The sequence below is a fragment of the Anabrus simplex genome, chromosome 3, assembly GCF_040414725.1.
Source record: "Anabrus simplex isolate iqAnaSimp1 chromosome 3, ASM4041472v1, whole genome shotgun sequence".
In the NCBI taxonomy this organism is placed as follows: Eukaryota; Metazoa; Arthropoda; class Insecta; order Orthoptera; family Tettigoniidae; genus Anabrus; species Anabrus simplex.
The window spans coordinates 315,925,061-315,945,010 of NC_090267.1; the positions used below are offsets into that span (position 1 = coordinate 315,925,061).

At 41.5% G+C, this 19,950-nt stretch overlaps 1 protein-coding gene across 1 annotated transcript in view; it reads left to right on the top strand.

Moving 5' to 3' along the window:
• Nucleotides 1–708: 708 nt before the first annotated feature.
• Nucleotides 709–19,950, top strand: part of Cad88C (cadherin-88C) — a 211,082-nt gene continuing 191,840 nt past the window's right edge. Inside the window, exon 1 of the mRNA XM_067144414.2 lies at nt 709–947. Within this exon, the coding sequence (XP_067000515.2) occupies nt 782–947 (166 nt within the window). The 5' untranslated portion in view covers nt 709–781. The remainder of the gene's footprint in view (nt 948–19,950) is intronic.

Sequence of the window (19,950 nt, forward strand, 5' to 3'; positions counted from 1 at the left end):
ATTTAATTATCTTCTCTGTTATTTTGTTTATGTTGTTTACTAATTTGAGAGTTATAGCATGTTTCTGTATTACATACTTTTTGCATTTGAAAACTCTTCGTCATTATTACCGAGTGGAGCGGCCGCGCATGTTCAACCTCTGCATTCGGGAGACGACTGGTTTTGAACTCCACCGTCGACTCTCCTGAGAATGTTTTTTTGTGGTTTCCCATTTTCACTTCCAGTAAAAATGGCGGGACAGTTTCTATTCATAGGCCACAGCCGATTTCTTCCAACTTCTTATCCAACTTTATTTATCATCATTCATTTCATCTTCATTTGCTCCTCAGTTGAGGTTGGCGTCAGGAAGGGCATCCGGCCGTAAAAGCATCTTTTTATCATTTTATCTCACCTCGTCCCCGACCCCTATCAGAATACGGAACTAAGGGGAAGACATACACACATCTTTATTGCATTATTCCAGAGAACTCAGTTGTCGCGTACTGAATTCCAGAACTTCTTCTCTCACAGAAAATTAGAATTCTTTGGGTCTGTACTAGTTAGCAACCCCTGTGAAATGCCACTCCCGCTGTGAGAACTGGGCTACTCGTCCCCCACTTTGCTAGCTGCGCTCCACTTCAGCCACGTGTTTTAGTTGACGTTTTGCTTGTGTTTGCAGACTGGAGAACTTCACGCAGCTGACATGCCACTAGTTGCGGGCGAGGCGAGGTGTGCAGACGTTACCTGAGTGATGTGGTGCAAGAGGAAGGTGATGGTGTTAGTGCTGTTGTCGTTGTGAGCCATGTGGTGTAAAGTGCGACTTAAGTGGTTCCGGTGCCATCATGTGGTGTGGACAGCTCTTGTGCTGCTACTGGGGACGGCGGTCGCCAATAGACCACCAAGATTTCTTATTGATGGTCAGACTGAAATTGTGCTCAGGTTAAAAGAAGGCTCCGAGACACCTGTTGGTAAGTAGTTTATTATTGCACTGGTTACAGCGAAACTCTGCTACTGTCAGCTAACGTCATTTGTGTTTTAGACATAAGCTGAGAAATAATGCTATCATTTGAGAGCGCCCTGTATGTATGACTGATCTGAATATGAAGGTAAAAAGTAAACTCATGTCCTCATCCCGAGGTGGTGCAGCTCTTTTCAGGCACACCCCCATTGGAGGTGAGCTGCATGTGCCATTTCAACCACATACCAGCCCTCCTGTTATTCTTTAGTTTCTGTCAGTACCTGGAATCGAACCCGGGCCCCCGAGGACGGCAGCTAATAACACTAACCGTTACGCTACGGAGGCGAACAATATGAAGGTCATCAGCCGATTTAAATAAACTCTATTATGTGCCATAATAATATGAAATTACCTATTTGGGCCAAAGTCAGGCTCCTTGGCTGAATGGTCAACATAGTGCCCTTCTGTTCTTAACGCCCCGAGTTCGATTCCCGACCGGAACAGGGATTTTAGCCGCATTCGGTTAATTCCTCTAACTCGAGAGCTTGGCGTCTTAGATCGTCTTAATACACATTTTAATTGAATGGACGAAAGCCATGACGGTATAAGTAGCATTTTGATCATTCAGAGAAAAAGACATTTAAACATCTCAACACTCGTATAAAGGATGCTATATGTAGTTATACCCCCTATCACTAGAGCGCAGAATATTACCCTTATCACGTGTATCTATTTTCTGGTGAAAGGATACATCCTGCACTTAACTAATTTTTTTAAATGTCACTTATACCGCTATGGTTTTCATCCCTTCAATTTACGTATAAAACTCGACTTAATCCACCCTAATGCCGACCCCAGGTAATTGGAAGAAATAACAGGAAAAAGAAAGAAGAAGAGGAAGACAAATAATAATCTTGAGCAGAATATACAGATATGCATTTTGAAGCCCTTTTTTATGATATTAAGGAAAATGTAATTTTTAACAAAAGTCACACATGTTCATCATATTCAACAATAAACTGGCAAATTCTAGGCGAAGTTCCTGATTTACCTGGAGAGTTTCACCACCTGAAAATCAACTTATCACAAGAAATATAAACGCTTGTGCTTTACGACTTGCACAGTTTATTAATATTATTTTATCAACATTGTCCTTAGTCACTGAACTACAACGAAGAGCGGGTTGGCTGAATATGATCATCACCATCATCATTGGCTTCTCACTTAGACGTTGACTGTTCGAATCCCAGAGATACAGTAGTATGCTACATTTTGAAATGAAATGTCACGTACAAGTAATTCGGGCTCTTCTGGTTCACTTCTTACCTTGAATCATTACATAATGAGTCAAACCATTGTCTTCAATGATTCCTTCAGCATCTCTTACCATTCAAAGTCTCTCCTCCTAAACTGTGTGTACAGAACGATTTAGTTTGAAATAATGGAATAAATTTTCTTCTATGCCTTACTTTTTACCTTCAAACACAAGCCTAAAGTGGCGGGCTCGATACAGCCTCTGTCCAGTGATATTTGAAAGCGTTCAAATACGCCAGTCTCGAGCCAATAGAATCACATGTCCTTATACATCCTACTGATTTCCCTTTTTCACACCAGGCAAATGCTGGGACTGTACCTTAATTAAGGCCACGGTAGCTTCCTTCCCACCTCTAGACCATCCAATCCTATCGTCGCCATGAGACCTATCTGTGTCGGTGCGACGTAAAGCAAATTGTAAAAAAAAAAAAATACACCTTATTGGTAAACTCCAGTGTTTTGAGAACAGTTAACAGAAGTAAATACTCATGTTGTTTGCGTTAGGTATCTCTTTGAACCGTTATCCACATCTTAGCATGTTCATTCACAAATATTGTGAGCTCTCGAATGCCTTATTAGAACTCTGTCCGTAAGGATTGTATATTACGTAGGTAACGAGGATAAAAAAAAAAATACATTTTCCGTTTTAATGGGAGAATAAATAACGTAGTAGCTTAGGCTGATCTTTGATTCAGAGAGTCCCGGATTCGATTCGCAGCCATGCCAGAGGCTATAGTTACCTTAGGAGTCTATATTTGCGATGGTTGCCACCATTTTTCAATAGAAAAATTTAAAAAGGATAATTTTGCAGCCATAGTAACAAATAATTGTACAATGACACACAATTAGGATTGGGCATATTTTCAGAGAGTATTCACATGTAGGCTACTGTAGCAACAGCAAGATGATTGGTGAGACACGATGTTTCTTATTATTAAAATGCAGGAGTGACAAAATTAGTTATACTTCTTCAAACTTGAACTACACATAATTATGATCATCTAAGTATATCTCTTTAAATTTGTGACTGTTGGTTAGGACCTCAACTCTTAAGTTTAAAATTTTAAAATTGCAGGATCGATTCTGGCGTTGTTTGTAGAACGTTTATACGTGGGTGTGGATTTATATTTTTTTTAATTCACGAAGCACAAGATACATTGAGCAAATTTCACTTGTACTGTCAACAGACTAATTAACAATTGTAAACTTTCATCATAAAATATAACAAACATAACAAAAGATAACAAGATCAGGTACACAGCCTACTAAAATGTCCAAATCGAAGACCATGAGAATGTCTTGTGTTCAGCCAAATCGTCGTGGGTCCAGATGGCGGTATAACCATTTCACATCAACTTATCCATAAGAGACTATTTACACCCCTCTCGAATATGCTTTTATTTGATGTTATATCAAGCTTTTGTCTCCTATTAATGGTGTTAAGGAGAGTTGGGATGCCGATTAGGAAAGATCGTTGAGTATTGAGTGCTGAGTAGGGGGAGTGTAGAGAAGGTCTTTGATTCTGGTGGAGCGGCAAGTTAAAGTAACCCTTCATCTGGTTAACATTTCGGTACTCCAGAGTCCCTTATCACCAAGATATACTCTAAGTAACGTCAAACACCTCTTACGGTATTATTATTATTATTATTATTATTATTATTATTATTAGGGGGAGGAGGAGGAGGTGGTGGTGGTGGTGGTGGTGGTGGTGGTGGTGGTCCGGGAAGATTGTAGATTACGTAGTTATTGGCCATCAAAATCATTTCCCATTTTACTAGCTACTACATTATTTAATATCCTCGTGGTCAGAGTCACGATCATTGATTCAAGGAGTCTCGGATTCCATTCCCAATTTCGCCGGGGATTTTAACTACATATAATTCCTATATCTCGGAGACTAGGTGTTTGTGTTCGTCTTAATACACATCTCTTCATCTACACAAAATAGACCACACTATCAACCACATCAGAAACTCACAAAAGTGAATACATTCCTCTGTGGTGCAGAAAACATAGAAGGAAGGGCATCTTACGTTAAAGCTGTGATGAATCTACAGGAAGTGTAGACGCAAAGAAATTTTGAAAAAGGCCAGAAGGAAGGAGAAAAATATGAATAAGGTTGCAGCAAATGTACTTTCGATGTTATAGAAACCACTGCAACATTATCTCTTGTGGATATCATAGTATTTTACATGTCTTAATAGGTAAAGACACAAATTATTTTCTGAAAACCAAAATGACTTTACTGTCTTCCTCCGACTAACAGTTACTATTCAGTTTGCTGGAACTGCCTCTAGGACAAGGTTGCTATCCGCCTGCAATGATTGGAAATACTGTTCTGCAACACATGCATATGCCGTGAACTATTACAACAGCGTACTTTACCAACGATTTGCTAATAGTAGAATAGGAAAGTGCTGTTGATTAGCAGCGCTAAATGGCTCAGATGGAAGAACACTAGCTTTTTGGCAGATCGTCTCAGTTCGGTGGTATTTGAATTTGTCAAAATACGCAAACCTCTTATCAATAGATTTAGGCCTACTAACACGTAAAAGTACTCCTGCGAGACAAACTTCCCTGCGCCTCAGCGTCTCCGAAAACCGTGGGACTTAAAACCAGAGATATCTTTTTTTTTTTTTTTTTTTTTTTTTTTTTTTTTTTTTTTTTTTGGTTAGCCGATCTCAATAGTGGAATCGGGCAGTCGTTCTTTTGTTCCAAAGAAAGATCCCTAATGAGGTTGGTGGAATGTGATGGTGTTTAAAAGCGATATTTTTATATTATGGCTTCCAGTGCATGATAGGACTTTTGTGGGACAAAATAAACTTTAAAGTATGTTTATCAATTAGTGGATTAGTATTTGCACAACACGGAAGATTGATGATTATTGCGAGCCTGCAAGAAAATCACGGAACTGAAAATATGAAGTAGGATTGTCTTGGAATCCAAAGACGACACTGTACCAGTAATCCACAGAAGGATCATTAAATAAGTAGCACAAAGATGATGAGCACTTGGAAGAGGACGGCAGATTATGTTCACAATTATATTGCACTGAAGGAAGTAAACAAAAAACAAAGAGCCTTATATGGTTCAATTTTCAATCAATCATTTTCAGACATAGAAAAAATAAATTCTAGTATTAGTTATGAAAAAAACTCATCAATTATCGTTTACAGCTATTTCCAGTTCGGCGTCCCTGAAAACCGTAAAAGTAGTTAGTGGTACGTAAAGCAAATAACATTATTGTTATTATTATTATTATTATTATTATCTTTTTCCATTTCGTGTAGAAATGGAGTTTCTCTTAATTAGATTTCAAGTAGTATACTTTACTCTTAGCCTCCGTGGCTCAGGCGGTTGCGCGCCGGCCTCTCACCGCTTGGTTCGGAGGTTCAAATCCTGGTCACTCCATGTAAGATTTGTGCTGGACAAAGCGGAAGAGGGGCAGGTTTTACTTCGCGTGCTCCAATTTTCCCTGTCATCATTCATTCCAGAAACACTCTCCAGTATCATTTCATTTCATGTGTCAGTCATTAAACATTGCCCCAGACGAGTGCGACAGGCTTCGGCAGCCGACACAATTCCTGTCCTCGCCTCTAGATGGGGGCTTCATTCATTCCATCCCTGACCCTGTCTAATGACTAGAGACAGGCTGTGGATTTTCATACCATATTCTTAACTGCTGAAATAATTTCAAGCTATTAAGCATTTATGAACAGACAATGTAAATCGTAAAATACAATAGATAAAGCCATATCCAGTAGTGTACTTGAATGCTGACATGCGTGCTAGTAGGTATTCGAACAGGCTACCGCAACCGCAAGTACTCATTTGGGACAGGACCACGATGAAGAAAGGGTTAATAAGTATTCTTTCCCTTTTCAACATCACACCTGAAAATATGCTATATATCCCCACTGAAAGTTGGAGAGCCACCATGATAGAGACGATGAGAACGAAAAAGTCAGCACTACTACTACTGGAAGTGGAGTACAACGCGCCAACTACTGGCGAACAGCATTCTTGATGTCGTCTGAGAGGAAGAAGGAAACGAGACGTATGTGCTGGAGCAAGCGGAGTGCGGCCTTGACTTCTGTTACCGGAAGAACGAGATCCACTGAGATGTAGAGAGAATGAACTTCAAGGGAGAGTTCATTTCATCTCTCTAGTATAATGCATAATATTCTTATCGCTACAGAATCAGAATATACCACACCATAGTATTAATAGAGGGCAATATGATGAGATAATTTATGATAATACTTTTTAATTTACTAATTGTCCGGCTCCATGGCTATATGGTTAGCGTGCTGGTCTTTGGTCACAGGGGTCCCGGAATCGATTCCCGGCAGGGTCTGGAATTTTAACCATAATTGGTTAATTTCGCTGACACGGGGGCTGGGTGTACGTGTCGTCTTCATCATCATTTTATCCTCATCATGACGCGCAGGTCGCCTACGGGTGTCAAGTAAAAAGACCTGCATCTGGCGAGCCGAACTTGTTTTCGGACACTCCCAGCACTAAAAGCCATATGCCATTTCATTTTTTTTTTTAACCAAATGAGTGCGTCCGTAGTATAGATTTTGTAGCTGTAAGTTATCATTCTAGAGAGAGTGAAGTCAAACACTACCGTCGACAACTCAAAATTTGATTTTCCGCGGTTTCAGATCACTAGAAAATCCCGGAGCTCTTCTTTAATTAAAGCCAACTGGGCTAAGTAGCTCAGACGGTTCAGGCGCTGGCCTTCTGATCCCAACTTGGCAGGTTCGATCCTGGCTCAGTCCGATGGAATTTGAAGGTGCTCAAATCCGTCAGCCTCGTGCCTGTAGATTTACTGGCACGTTAAAGAACTTCTGCGGGACAAAATTCTGGCATCTTGGCTTCTCCGAAAACCGTAAAAGTGTGTAGTTGGTGGGACGTAAAAATATTATTATTGTTATTATAATACATTAAAGACATATCCTAGGGCTTCCGAATCACACTGTAGCCAAGAATGTACTTATTGTTGTTGTTGTTTTTTTGCTAGAGGCTTTACGTCGCACCGACACAGATAGGTCTTATGGCGACGATGGGATAGGAAAGGCCTAGGAGTTGGAAGGAAGCGGCCGTGGCCTTAATTAAGGTACAGCCCCAGCATTTGCCTGGCGTGGAAATGGAAAACCACGGAAAACCATTTTCAGGGCTGCCGATAGTGGGATTCGAACCTACTATCTCCCGGATGCAAGCTCACAGCCGCGCGCCTCTACGCGCACGGCCAACTCGCCCGGTACTTATTGTTACGGTGACGTTAAGTAACTAATACATTCCATGACGATCCCCATCTTTTCGTGAAGGGATGGAACCAGAACAAGAAGAAAGCTTACATAAAACTTTTCGTGGTTTCAGTATACAATGCTCCTAATCACTATGTTCCTAAGCACTTAAAATAAAGCAACAGCAATGATAATAATATTAAGAAGAAAGCGAAGAAGATAATGTTATTTGTTTGATTTTCAGTTCCTACAGAATATAAGAGATGACAGTGTGTCTAAATATTGTTCCACAGGAGTTTCTTAACGTCGTAGAAGGCAATAAAACGTATTTACCGCATTCAAATACCTTCAACCGCCACCGAACTTAGCCAAAATTAGAACCCACTATCTCGAAAATAGAAGACTAACAACTCACGCTACTTAGATCGGTAAAGCAACAATTATTATTATTATTATTATTATTATTATTATTATTATTATTATTATTATTATTATTATTATTATTATTATTATTATTATTATTATTAAAAATGAAAACCTACAACCTGTTTTCCAGTCAATGACCGGGTCAGGAGTGCAATAAATGAATCATATATAGGCTATTAGTACGATGAGGTCACCACCCCCAAAGTAATTTTATTAATGACTGATAGATGCTATGAAATAGAATGGAGAGTGTTGCGGGAATGAAAGATGACAGGGAAAACCGAAGTAGCCGGAGAAAATCCTTTCCCGCCTCCGCTTTGTCCAGCCCAATTCTCACATGGAGTGACCGAGATTTGACCACGGTATCCAGCGGTGAGAGGTCGACGCGCTGCCGTCTGAGCCACGGAGGCTTCTTCTTCTCTTCTTGTTCCGTATAGGCCAGCTAAGGACCACGACATTCAACTATTACATTTTTGAATGGGCTTTGATGTTTGCCCAGTAGTTGCGCATCCTCAGGCTGTGTTGCTCCTTCCTCTCCTTTGTCCAAAGGGCGCCAGTCTTCTTCGTTGGTAGTCTGTCCTGGAACTCCTTATGTTTAAGTATCTTCCTGAGTGTTGTCCGATCCTTTAAGTTTCCTTCTGTTATTCCCAGTTCCTGTAGATCTTTATCCACTTCTATCAACCATGGTGACTTGGTCTTCCTAGTTTGCCAGTAGCTGAGAATCCGGTTGGTCAACCTGGTCGGATGCATCCTATAGATGTGCCCATAAAATGCTAGACGTCTCTTCCTTGCTACATTCGTTATTCTTTCACAGTACTTGTAGAGCTCTTGGTTAGGCCGTCTTCTATAACTGTCACCTTCCTTGACTGGCCCCAGAATATTCCTCATTATCTTTCTTTCCCGGATTTCAAGTTTTTCCATAAGTCCCTTCCTGTTGAGTGTTAAACATTCTGAAGCATATAAGGCTTCAGGGCGGATGACTGTCCGGCAGTGCTTCATCTTAGTATTACGAGAGATACACTTTTTATTATAGCTATTCTTCGTCAGTTGGTAGGCCATTTCAAGCCTGTTAACTCGAGTTGACAAAGCTGTTCCTTCATTGAGATTAGATTCCACCCATTCTCCCAAGTACTTAAACCTGTTGGTTTTCCTGATCTCTCCCTGTTCCAGATGCAACGTACAAGGAGATTCACCGATGTTCGTGATGAATTGTGTTTTTTCAAGAGACACACGTAGCCCAACCTTTGCTGCTTGTTGTCTGAGAACATTTAGTTGTTTCACTGAAGTTTCTATTGAATTAGATATAATGGCCAGGTCATCGGCAAACGCCAGACAGTCAACATTGAGCTCATTGCGCTTATGTCCACGGAGGCTTCTATTATTATTATTATTATTATTATTATTATTATTATTATTATTATTATTATTATTATTATTATTATTATTATTATTATTATTATTATTATTATTTGAGAGGGCGTGATCAGCTCAGTGGCTTAGCTGCTGGCTTCTTCCCCGGAAGGCTGAGGTTCGAAAGCCGGTCGATCCTGCGTTGAGATTTTTACCTCAAAATCACCTGTTGCCAGAAAGGGCATCAGGCTTTAAACCCCCAGCCAAAACCACAATGAATCTCGGTGGCTCCAGCGACCCTAGAAATAGCTGGGATAAGCTGAAGAAAATTATTATTATTATTATTATTATTATTATTATTATTATTATTATTATTATTATTATTATTTATACATGCTCTTAACATCCGTCTCTCAAAGAAGATCTTCTGGAGCAACATTCTTCCCGTTACGGTCCAATTCCTGTCCAGCCGAACCCTGAAGAAAGTGTAGAGTAGCAAGCTGCAGGCTCTCTGGAGAGAGTTACATTGAAGAATGACACACTCTTAATATCTCCCGGGAGCATTTACTCTTCCAATGAAGGTTACTATCAAGTGAAATCCAACCGGTAGCCAATTATTAAGTGAAGAAAATGGTGCCATCCAAATACCAATCTTAGGCCACATTTCCGTGCCACAAACAAAAGAAAACCCCATGGCGCAACAGCCCCGAAGTGCCATGGCTTACCAAGCGACCGCTACCCAGCCCGAAGGCCTGCAGATTACGAGGTATCGTGTGGTCAGCACAACTAATTCTACACCGGGCCCACCATCTCACCGTCAGATAGCTCCTCAATTATAATCACGTAGGCTGAATAGACCTCGAACCAGGCCTCAGATCCAGGTAAAATTCCTTGACCTGGCCGGAAATCGAACCCGGGGCCTCCGGGTAAGATGCAGGCACACTACCCCTACACCGCGGGGCCAGCTTTTCTGTGTCACAGAATATGATCAAATCAAATGTGTGATTTTGAGTACAGTATACTGCATTATGTCATAGCTTGTATCATATATTTTATCACAGTTGTAAAAAGATGAATCCGCAACAGTTCTGTGCATATGCTGCAGCTGTAAGTGCAGTAATGGTTATTAAAGAAGAAATCAAAGAAAAAATCTTGCTTGGGTTAGAGATTGGGTAGGAAGAAGAGGTACAAAGGGAGTAGATCAAGATAACTTAAATATGAAGACGTGTAAAGCTAGGCCAAGAACTTAAGAATGGATTATGTAACATTTCAGTTTGTTGTTTCAAAAGCGTCAACTTATATTGCAAAACAAAATTCTCACCTAAGGAACCCCATAAGTGTTTGGTGACTGGAGAAAAATTTCCAAGTTTGCAGGTTGGTAGTAGAGGTACCGCAATGTATTGTTTCAAAAATGGTTCCAGAAACCTGTGAAGCTATCTACAAATCAATAAAAGATGAATCCGTAGGTAATTTAGCATGTCTTTTTCTAACCAGCAGTTTCCCATGGAAAGTTGGAGTTTTGAGTTCATGAAATAATGCATGTGAACTGTTGTGGCGTAGAATAAAACATGTTATCACCAAATTGCATTCGTTTTTCTTTCTTTCTTTCTTTCTTTCTTTCTTTCTTTCTTTCTTTCTTTCTTTCTTAATCTGTTTATCGTCCAGGGTTGGTTTTCCCTCAGACTCACCGAGGGATTCCACCTCTACCGCTTCAAGGGCAGTGTCCTGGAGCATGAGACTTTGGGTCGGAGGTGATACAACTCGGAAGGAGGACCAGAATCTCGTCCAGGGGGTATCACCTGCTGTGCTGAAGAGGGGTATTAGAAGATTCGAAGGGATAGAAAAAAAAAGAGGAAGGAAGCGGCCGAAGTTAGGTACCTTCCCGGCGTTTGTCTGGAGGAGAAGTGGGAAACCTCGTAAAACCACTTCTAGGGTGTCTGAGGTGGGAATCGAAACCCCTCTACTAAGTTGACCTCTCGAGGCTGAGTGGACCCCGTTCCAACCCTCGTACCATGTTTCAAATTTCGTAGCAGAGTCGGGAATCGAACCCGGGCCTCTAGGGGTGGCAGCTAACCACTACACCACAGAGGCGGATTATTAAACTTATTGTGAATTATTGATTTTGATTAGCTAACTTTTTACATCTTTTCTAATTGAAAAATCATTAAGCCATTGCCGTAGGGTAAATAATATTATATGTCACACTGTTCGGAGCGTAGATGTATACATTCTTCTGAGTAACCTTGGGACAATCTACATAAAATAGACCATGAGAGAAACACGGTGTTTCTAAATTAATCCCTGCTACTTTCAACGATTGTCCTTGAGCTTTGTTTACAGTCATCGCGAAAGCTTCGTTACGCTGATGTAGCACTATGTCATGAACCAGCAGGAGTTTTTACTAAGAAGCACGTAGTTATGATGAAGTTAAGGTGAAGATTCAGAGCTGACTGCGATTAAAACGAAGCCTCGACAGGTTGGAATAAACACAGTCAAGGAAATACAATGGCATTGTTTTAGAATTAAGAAACGAAGAGGAATGCAAAACTATGTTACATACGATTGAAGCAAGTAATATGCACTCACTACTAATATCACTCAATAATCATTCCAGGCAATAAATTGCTTTGTTGTATCATTGAGCAAAATACGACTCCTATAAGCAATATTTACCTGTTAACAATACAGTGTTACAAGAATATTTATAATACATTGTTTATCCTTGTAAAGCCAAATAATAATAATAATAATAATAATAATAATAATAACAATAATAATAATCGTTAGGACTCAGGTACCTCCCCCTGTGGGTGGGGGCGGTAATTCTTTTTTTTTGAAAGTTTCTTTACGTCGCACCGACTCAGATAGGTCTTACGGCGACGATGGACAGAAAAGGGCTAGGAGTGGGACGGAAGCGTCCGTGGCCTTAATTAAGATACAGCCCCAGCATTTGCCTGGAGTGAAAATGAGAAACCACGGAAAACCATCTTCAGGGCTGCCGACAGTGGGGTTCGAACCTACTATCTCCCGAATACTGGGCGGTAAAATAACGCCCACGGTAATCCCTGCTTGTCGTAAGAGGAGGCTAATTGTTGCCACAGGGGCTCTCAACTTGGGAGCATAGGTTGGTGACCACAGAGCCCTTAGCTGAGTCCTGACATTGCTTCCACTTACTTGTGCCAGGCTCCTCACTTTCATCTATCCTACTCGACCTCCCTTGGTCAAATCTTTTTCCTTTCCGACCCCGACGGTATTAGAGCACTCAAGGCCTAGGGTGTCTTTCATTTTCACGCCCTTCGTGGCCCTTGTCTTTCTTTGACCGATACCTTCAAGTTTCGAAGTGTCGGATCCCTTCCATTTTTCTTCCTGATTGGTGTTGTATAGGGGATGGTTGCCTAGTTGTACTTCCTCTTAAAACAATAATCACCACCACTTAGGTACCGCGTGCAGATATTTTGATTATTTTGATTTGACACCATTTATTTCGCACGCATGTCTAATTCGACATTCTGGCTTGCTCCATCAGAGTCCCATCGTCGCCATAAGACCTATCTGTGTGGTGCGACGTAAAGCAACTTGTAAACAAAATGCTCCATCAGATGAGAGAGCTGATGGGCTAGGGAGACCAGACGTCCTCTTTTATCCGGACATGTCCTCATTTTTAGACCATTGTCCCAAGTCCGGGTGGATTATTTTAAAAAATCCGAAATATCCTTCTTTTTAGCGGATCTGTTAATTTTGTGGTAATCTATTCTATTACTTCGTTTTTGCAAGCGTTCTTCACTACGCGACGTCATCATCGATATCGTATCGATATGTAGGAATGTGATTAATGGATCTACAGTAGGCTTACACACGATTATTCTATGCATGCCTTTTATTGCGAAAATAAACACTACTGTATTTACCACTCTGTATACTGCATGCTTCTCTCTCAGCAATACTCTGTCAGAACATTGCTATGTTAAAGTGTGACAGCTGACAATGTGACAAGCGACAGGACATCATTCGGATTTGAAGGAAGCCTGTTTTAGATTGATGGCTCTGAAAGTAAAGTAATATTGATTATTATAATGTTGAAAAATTGTTCCTGTGTTTAGCTTTCAGACTGATGATGTGAATCTTTTGATAAATTCTGCAATTTCAAACAATTTCTGAATGAGAGCAGTAATGACTCTGAATTTCACAACTTACCTTGTAGTCAGAAATGGCCAAAATTGATTGTAGTTGAGAGTTATTAAAATTTTAAGAATACTATTTTTCTAAACCTGGGCACAATACAAATGTAGAAAGAGTATTTTGATTGATCACAGCGCAATGTACTGATAACAGCAGCCGTTTCAAAGTAGAATCAGTGAAAATCCTCTTAATGGTTCAATACAATCTAATGGAACTAACATGTGTAACTTTTTACATGCTAGACACGCCAAAACTCTTGAAGGCAACTTAAGAAAAGTATCAGCAAGTGTGTAAATTAGTTTCATTGTTTAAATTTGTATACAATTACTGATCCGCCTCTGTGGTGCAGTGGTTACCAAGATTAGCTGCCACTCCCGAAGGCCCGGGTTCGATTCCCGGCTCTGCCACGATATTTTTGAAATGTTATACGAGGTCTGGAGCGGGGTCCACTCAGCCTCGGAAAGTCAACTGAGTAGAGGGGTTTCGATTCCACTTCCCCCCCCCCCCCTCAGTCATCCTCGAAGTGGTTTTCCGTGGTTTCCCACTTCTCCTCCAGGCAAATGCCGGGATGGTATCTAACTTAAGGCCACGGCCGCTTCCTCCCCTCTTCCTTGCCTATCCCTTCCGATATTCCCATCTCCCTACAAGGCCCGTGTTCAGCATAGCAAGTGAGGTCGCCTGGGCGAGGTACTGGTCCTCCACAGTTGTATCCTCCCTACCTCAAAGTCTCACGCTCCCAGACAATACCCTTGAGGCGGTAGAGATGGGATCCCTCGCAGAGTCCGAGGGAAAACCAACCCTGGAGGGTAAAAGGATTAAGAAAGAAAGAAAGAAAGATTAGGCTATATCAGATTTGTTACCAGAGAAGTTTCGCATGCCGACATCGGATGACATGGAATCTCAAATGGACTTCCCTTCCGCCCTTCAAAAATGCGACTAACTCGGCCGGATTTGAATCCATGAGGGAGATGATTGAAAAACAGCTGCATACATTTCATTGGAGGTCTTGCTTCCTAGCCACCGGACCGCACCACGTTTCATGTATAATATTAGAGTTCTCCGTATTTACTTGAATTTCAATAATACCTCTGAAGAAGATTGCTGTCACGAAGTGCCTTTAGGCAACTGGTGTTACTTCATAATCATGAAAGTTAGCGTGACTGCAAGACATGAGAAGTCGTTTAAGAATCCCATTATTATGATTAAATTTAAAACTAGTTAACCTCTTTCCTGGGATTTAAACTTTCCTTTCAGATGAGATGCGCTCGATCCAACTGGACGAACTTGACGTGACGAAGACTGCAGTTTCCCTTCACTTCCGAGAAAAGAATTGTGATTTTTATCTTGAGAGGAAAGTTTAGAAATACTGCAGGCCTATAAGAAATCATATAATGTGTCCAAATCAAATAATATTCATCGCTTCGTTGTTACACTCGCTAGTTCTTATTCAATTCCATCTCTACTCTTAGATTTAAACATTGGTACCAAAGGAGTAGTCGTACATGAATGAACATGAGTTTGGCTGGTTACCAGTCTTCCACTCACTACGGGAACCCGATTTCCCAGAAATATCACTCAATGAAAGAGAGGTTGAAATAAGCGAACACATGTTTCGGCTTATCCGTAGACACTCAACCGTTTCGCAAGAAACTGACGATCGAATTTCCGACATGCTTTTTGGGCCCTTTAGCGGGTAAAACGTTAAACTACTCGATGATGCAGCGGCTATCGCTGCGGCTTTAGACTTTTGCGCCCCGTGTTCAAATCCCGCTTAATTGTTGTTGTTTTTGTTTCATTTTTATACTTTTTTTTTTTTTTTTTTTTTTGCTAGTTGCTTTACGTCGCACCGGCACAGATAGGTCTTTTGGCGACGATGGGACAGGGAAGGGCTAGGAATGGGAAGGAAGCGGCCGTGGCCTTAATTAAAGGTACAGCCCCAGCATTTGCCTGGTGTGAAAATGGGAAACCACAGAAAACCATTTTCAGGGCTGCCGACAGTGGGGTTCGAACCTACTATCTCCTGAATACTGAATACTGGCCGCACTTAAGTGACTGCAGCTATCGAGCTCGGTCATTTATCTCTGTGGATCAGCGGTAGAGTGTCGGCCTCCGGATCCCAAGATAGCGGGTTCAGACCCGGCAGAGGTAGTCGGATTTTTGAAGGGCGGAAAGAAAGTCCATTCGACACTCCATGTCGTACGATGTCGGCATGTAAAAGATCTCTGGTGACACATTTGGTGTTTATCCGACAAAATTCATTAAATCTCAGCCATAGACGCCCAAGAGAGTTTCGGTTTACTCGGTCTGCCATCTAGTGGGCCTAGAGTAAAACGGAACGTCGAAATTGACGAGCAGACAGCCAGTTGGCGTCAAATTGAAATGTCTGCACACGGTAGTTGAGGCCATACGATAATAATAATAATAATTATTATTATTATTATTATTATTATTATTATTATTATTATTATTATTATTATTATTATATTTCAATATTTCAAGTAAGTTGTTTCATTCATTTATTGATGTTTTAAAATTATTATTATTATTATTATTATTATTATTATTATTATTATTATTTATCTACGTATGTCCACTGACGATCACTACACGAATGTTTCTTATCAAGTTAGTGGATACAAGGGCGTTATGTTGATTGTAAAATTACAACTGAGTTTCACAAAAAGTATTATGTATATATTATGCATATATATGTTATTTTTTAGGAATTAGAATGTTTTGTAAGTTCATTCTTATATTAAAGCTTCTCAGAGATACGGTGCATTCCCTTTGATAGTACCAATCGTAGAAACATCGAAACAGAGAAATTTCGCACACTAATCGCGCGGAGGCAGGTTTGCCACAGTTATATTTTTGGGTGGGAATATCACTCGCGAAAGAAATGTCGTTAAAATTACTGAAGATTTCAGATATTGGCAATAATTTTGCGGCAAACTACGCATAACGGATCATTTTTCATAAAATAGTTTCAAGTAAGTTGTTTCATTCATTTATTGATGTTTTAATTTTTTTTTTTTTTTTTTTTTTTTTTTTTTTGCTAGTTGCTTTACGTCGCACCGACACAGATAGGTCTTATGGCGACGTTGGGACAGGGAGGGGCTAGGAGTGGGAAGGAAGCGGCCGTGGCTTTAATTAAGGTACAGCCCCAGCATTTGCCTGGTGTGAAAATGGAAAACCACGGAAAACCATCTTCAGGGCTGCCGACAGTGGGGTTCGAACCTACTATCTCCAGAATACTGGATACTGGCCACACTTAAGCGACTGCAGCTATCGAGCTCGGTAAAAAAAATAATTTACCAGACAGAACATAGACGAATAAGGACAACGATATTTTAAAATACATTGAACAAAACCATTCATGTAGTAATCCTCAGTGGACAAAAGTAAATAAATGAAAAAACAAAAACAAAACACAATTCATCGTAATTTGAACACGGGGTGCAAAAGTGGAAAGCCGTCTCGAAAGACAATGCGCCACCGCGTCAGTTGAACTTTCTATGCGCTAATAGGCACGGAGTCCGGCTCCATGGCTAACTGGTTAGCGTGCTGGCCTTTGGTCACAGGGGTGCCGGGTTCGGTTCCCGGCAGGGTCGGGAATTTTAAGCATTACTGGTTAATTTCGCTGGCACGGGGGCTGGGTATATGTGTCGTCTTCATCATCATTTCATCCTCATCACGATGCGTAGGTCGCCTACGGGTGTCAAGTAAAAAGACTTGCATCTGGCGAGCCGAACTTGTCTTCGGACACTCCTGGCACTAAAAGCCATACGCCATTTGATTTTCATAGGCACGGAAAGGAATTCAGAATGTTAGACTGTTATTTTCTCCGAAACGAACGAGTTTCGACCCCTCCTTCACTGAGCGGAGTTTCTGGTAGATCGGGTTGTTACACTTGGGGGGTTCTCCTCGTCAACACGAGACTAAGCCTCGGATAGTTTATAAATGCAGAGTGTAATGCACAGGTTGTTGTTTTAGTAGTGCCAACTAAGTTTCATAGGCCTTCGATATAGCCACCAGCGTTGAGCAGAACGTGTTCCCAGCGACGCAGTAGCCATTTGATATCGTCAGCACTGCCTAATCTCTGAATGGCGCGAAGAGAGCGATCGATTGCCTGCGGAACATCTTCAGCTGTTCGGAATAGAATCCCAAGCAACAGTTTCTTCATCTTAGGGATTAGGTCGAAGTCGCAGCGAATGAAATCCGGAGTGTGTGTCTGAGAGTGAACAAATAAGACACCGCTCCTGCTGCATACGCCCTTGCGTCGTGCAGAATGGTGGGTGGGTTATGCATAAAGTATGGCCGTTTTCTTCCCAACAAAACTCTCAGATTGTTTTGCAAAAATGAGTAGTAGTACTCCGCATCACCGGTCTGCCTTGGGGAACGATAACACCATCCCAGTTGTAGGCATGAATTACTATAACTTTGACATTGGTGGGGTCTGACGAACTGTTGTTCTTTATGTAAAAATGAAATGACATACGGTTTTTAGTGCCGGGAGTGTCCGAGGACATGTTCGGCTCGCCAGATGCAAGTATTTCGATTTGACTCCCGTAAGCGACCTACGCGTCATGATGGAGATGAAATGATGATGAAGACAACACGTACACCCAGCCCTCGTGCCAGCGAAATTAACCAATGATGGTTAAAATTCCCGACCCTGCGGGGAATCGAACCCGGGACCCCCATGATCAAAGGCTAGCACGCTAACCATTTAGCCATGGAGCCGGACTTCTTTGCGGTGACGCTTAATGACGCCACTCGTTCAGTTGGCATTTCAGCTATGGTTCATAAGATCTGGCCCTGATTTCAGCAATAGTAATGCAGTCCATGATAACACTGTCGTCCACTGTAACCTTTAACACACTCAATTTTTATCCAGCTCCTCTACTGTGGCTTCGAATGCACTGGGTTTGTATTCCGTGACCGCTCGTAATCACTGCGCACGCGCACAGTGGGGGAAGGGCTTGTTCATTTGCTTGGAAGAAGGGTAGGCATTTAATCTACCTGTCGTTAAATTTAATTGCCTAGCTCCATATCACGGCGGCACTACAGCATTGTTGCTACTATTAAAACACCAACGTGTGTATAATCGGTATACTGTTATGTTTATAAAAAATAATACGAGGGCTGTATATAAAGTAGCAGCATTATTGATAGAACGCAATATTTAATGAACTAACAAGTACAATATTGCATTACATTCCTTGAGTGTAGTAACCCGCAAAAACTATTACCTTTTGCCACATGTTGGGAAGCTGTTCAGGACCGTTGGCAAGGCGTTCTTTCTTGATGACAGCGACGGAGTGCCCTACTGCGCGGAATACAGATGCCATATATGGAAATCAGAGGTCTCGGAGGGCTTCCCCCAGTGGCGGTGGGCTCTCAAGAGCACATGGGCACGTGAACACCCTGTTCTAACGCATATTCACGCATTCAAGGATACCGGTAATTCAAAATTGTTTCCTTTTTTTTTTCGACCTGATTTCGCCAATCGATCGAAAACGTTCGACTTATATCGAAGCTCCGTTACACTGGCAGCTGTTCGTTTCATGACAATGCCAGGGAGCACAATGGAGATTTTGCTACGAGCCTTAAGACTATACGCATGCGCATGAAGATGACGTCATGGTTTTATGCACAGATATCTCCATAAGCGAGGAGCACGGTAAGGAATGTGCCTTTCCGTCAGCAACCACCCTCAAACCAGAAATAGTATTACAGTTAACCACTAGGGTCCGCCACCTCCCCTGTTACTGTTGGCCACCAGATCCCGGAAGTTACTATTGCATTACATCGCTGGAGGGTAATTCTGAACAGGTGTTCGTAATCAGGGGATCAGAAAGCCAGAGCCTGAGCCTCAGCCTTAGCCAAAACCTGAGCGACTCAGGCTGGCAGTCGTAATTTTAATCTTCTTGTACACTCATAAATTAGTCTCGGAAAAATGTATCCTCGGTCATAGGGGTTCTACCATATTAGGAGTAGAGAAGCAATCGCACAAGGAACTTTTAGTTAAATTATTTAAGTAAGCGATTATGTACGTATTTGCATTCTACTTTGGTATATCTGAGACGTGAACACACATTTTGTTGTGACCCCCCCGACCATTTGGTCACGAGCCGCCACTGGCTTCCCCTCAACTTCGAAAACAGGTCAAACGTGCGTTGTGATGTAACACGATAGTGCGATCGTCTCGCAATAAACGTGGACTATGTGCCGCATGGCCGGACGCAGATGTCGCTCCAGAAATCTGTAATAGTAGTCACTGTTGACGATCTGTCCCTCAAGGCACAGCATGCGTAATTATAACACCCTCGTAGTAGTATGCCACAATCAGCACAAGCTTCACTCGACTGGATTCCTGTCGAAATTTCTGTGGACATGGCGAAACTAGGCGACGCTATTCATTCGATTGACGCTTTAATTCAGGCTCGCAGGCCCTTGCCCACGTCTCGTTAATGGCGACAATACGCTTCA